General features: G+C 37.2%; 1 protein-coding gene across 1 annotated transcript; it reads right to left on the bottom strand.

Moving 5' to 3' along the window:
* Positions 1 to 279: 279 nt before the first annotated feature.
* Positions 280 to 1,237, bottom strand: LOC108297135 (zinc finger protein 714-like). Its single transcript, XM_017519779.2, has one exon. The coding sequence runs from the start codon at positions 1,225 to 1,227 to the stop codon at positions 340 to 342; it is 888 nt and encodes a 295-aa protein (XP_017375268.1). The 5' UTR covers positions 1,228 to 1,237; the 3' UTR covers positions 280 to 339.
* Between the last annotated feature and the right edge of the window lie 6 nt (positions 1,238 to 1,243).

The raw sequence follows: 1,243 nt of genomic DNA, 5'->3' as shown, positions 1-1,243 counted from the left end.
CCTGGGGATCAAAATCTAGTTGCACATTGGCATGGGGACCCCTCCCCTGGAGCATAGCAGCTGTTATGTGTTCTTAAAGGCTTTGCCATGTTTTTCACACTCATGGGATTTCTATACAGAATTTTTCTTAATGCTTTTTAAGAGTTGAGGACATTCTTACATTTGTAGAGTTTCTCTCTGCTACGAGTTATTTTGTTTAGTAAGTTATGAGCCCTGGTTGAGAGAATTTCCACATTCTTCACAGTTGTAGGGTTTCCTTCAAGGATAATTTTTCCTATGTTTAGTAAGAGTTGAGGTTTGGTTAAAGGCTTTATCACATTCTTCAGATTTGTAAGACTTCTATCCAATATGAATTATCTTATGTTTACTAAGATTTGAGGATTGGTTAAAAGCTTTGCCACATTCTTCACATTTGTAGGGTTTCTCTCCAGTGTGAATTCTCCTGTGTGAAGTAAGGTGTGAGGAATGGGTAAAAGCTTTGCCACATTCTTCACATTTGTAAGACTTCTCTCCAGTATGAATTATCTTATGTGTAGTAAGGTTTGAGGATTGGTTAAAAGCTTTGCCACATTCTTCACATTTGTAAGGTTTCTCTCCAGTATGAATTATCTTATGTTTGGTAAGTTTTGAGGAGTAGTTAAAGGCTTTGCCACATTCTTCACATTTGTAGGGTTTCTTTCCAGTATGAATCATCTTATGTGTAGTAAGATTTGAAGACACATTAAAGGCCTTGCCACATTCTTCACATTTGTAGGGTTTCTCTCCAGTATGAATTCTCTTATGTTTAGTAAGGGTTGAAAACCAGTAAAAGCCTTTGCCACATTCTTCACATTTGTAGAATTTCTCTCCAGTATGAATTATCTTATGTTTGGTAAGGAATGAGAATCGATAAAAAGCTTTGTCACATTCTTCACATTTGTAGGGTTTTTCTCCGGCATGAATGAACTTATGTGTAGTAAGAGATGAAGAATGGTTAAAAGCTTTGCCACATTCTTCACATTTGTAGGGTTTCTCTCCAGTATGAATTATCTTATGTGCAGTAAGGTGTGAGGATGTGTTGAAGGCTTTGCCACATTCTTCACATCTGTAGGGTTTCTCTCCAGTATGAATCATCTTATGTGTAGTAAGGGTTGAGGAGTGCTTAAAAGCTTTGCCACATTCTTCACATTTGAAAGGTTTCTCTCCAGTATGGATTCTCTTGTGTGTAGAAAGGGCTGAGAACCGCATAAAGACTTTGCCACAT

The sequence above is a fragment of the Cebus imitator genome, unplaced genomic scaffold (genome assembly GCF_001604975.1).
Source record: "Cebus imitator isolate Cc_AM_T3 unplaced genomic scaffold, Cebus_imitator-1.0 Scaffold775, whole genome shotgun sequence".
Classification (NCBI taxonomy): domain Eukaryota; kingdom Metazoa; phylum Chordata; class Mammalia; order Primates; family Cebidae; genus Cebus; species Cebus imitator.
Note: the sequence above shows the minus strand (reverse complement) of the source record. Positions and strands in the feature narration are given on the sequence as shown.

Bases quoted from the DNA above. Each gene is read 5' to 3' on its own strand.
- LOC108297135 (XM_017519779.2), bottom strand. From the start codon at position 1,227: ATGCGGTTCTCAGCCCTTTCTACACACAAGAGAATCCATACTGGAGAG.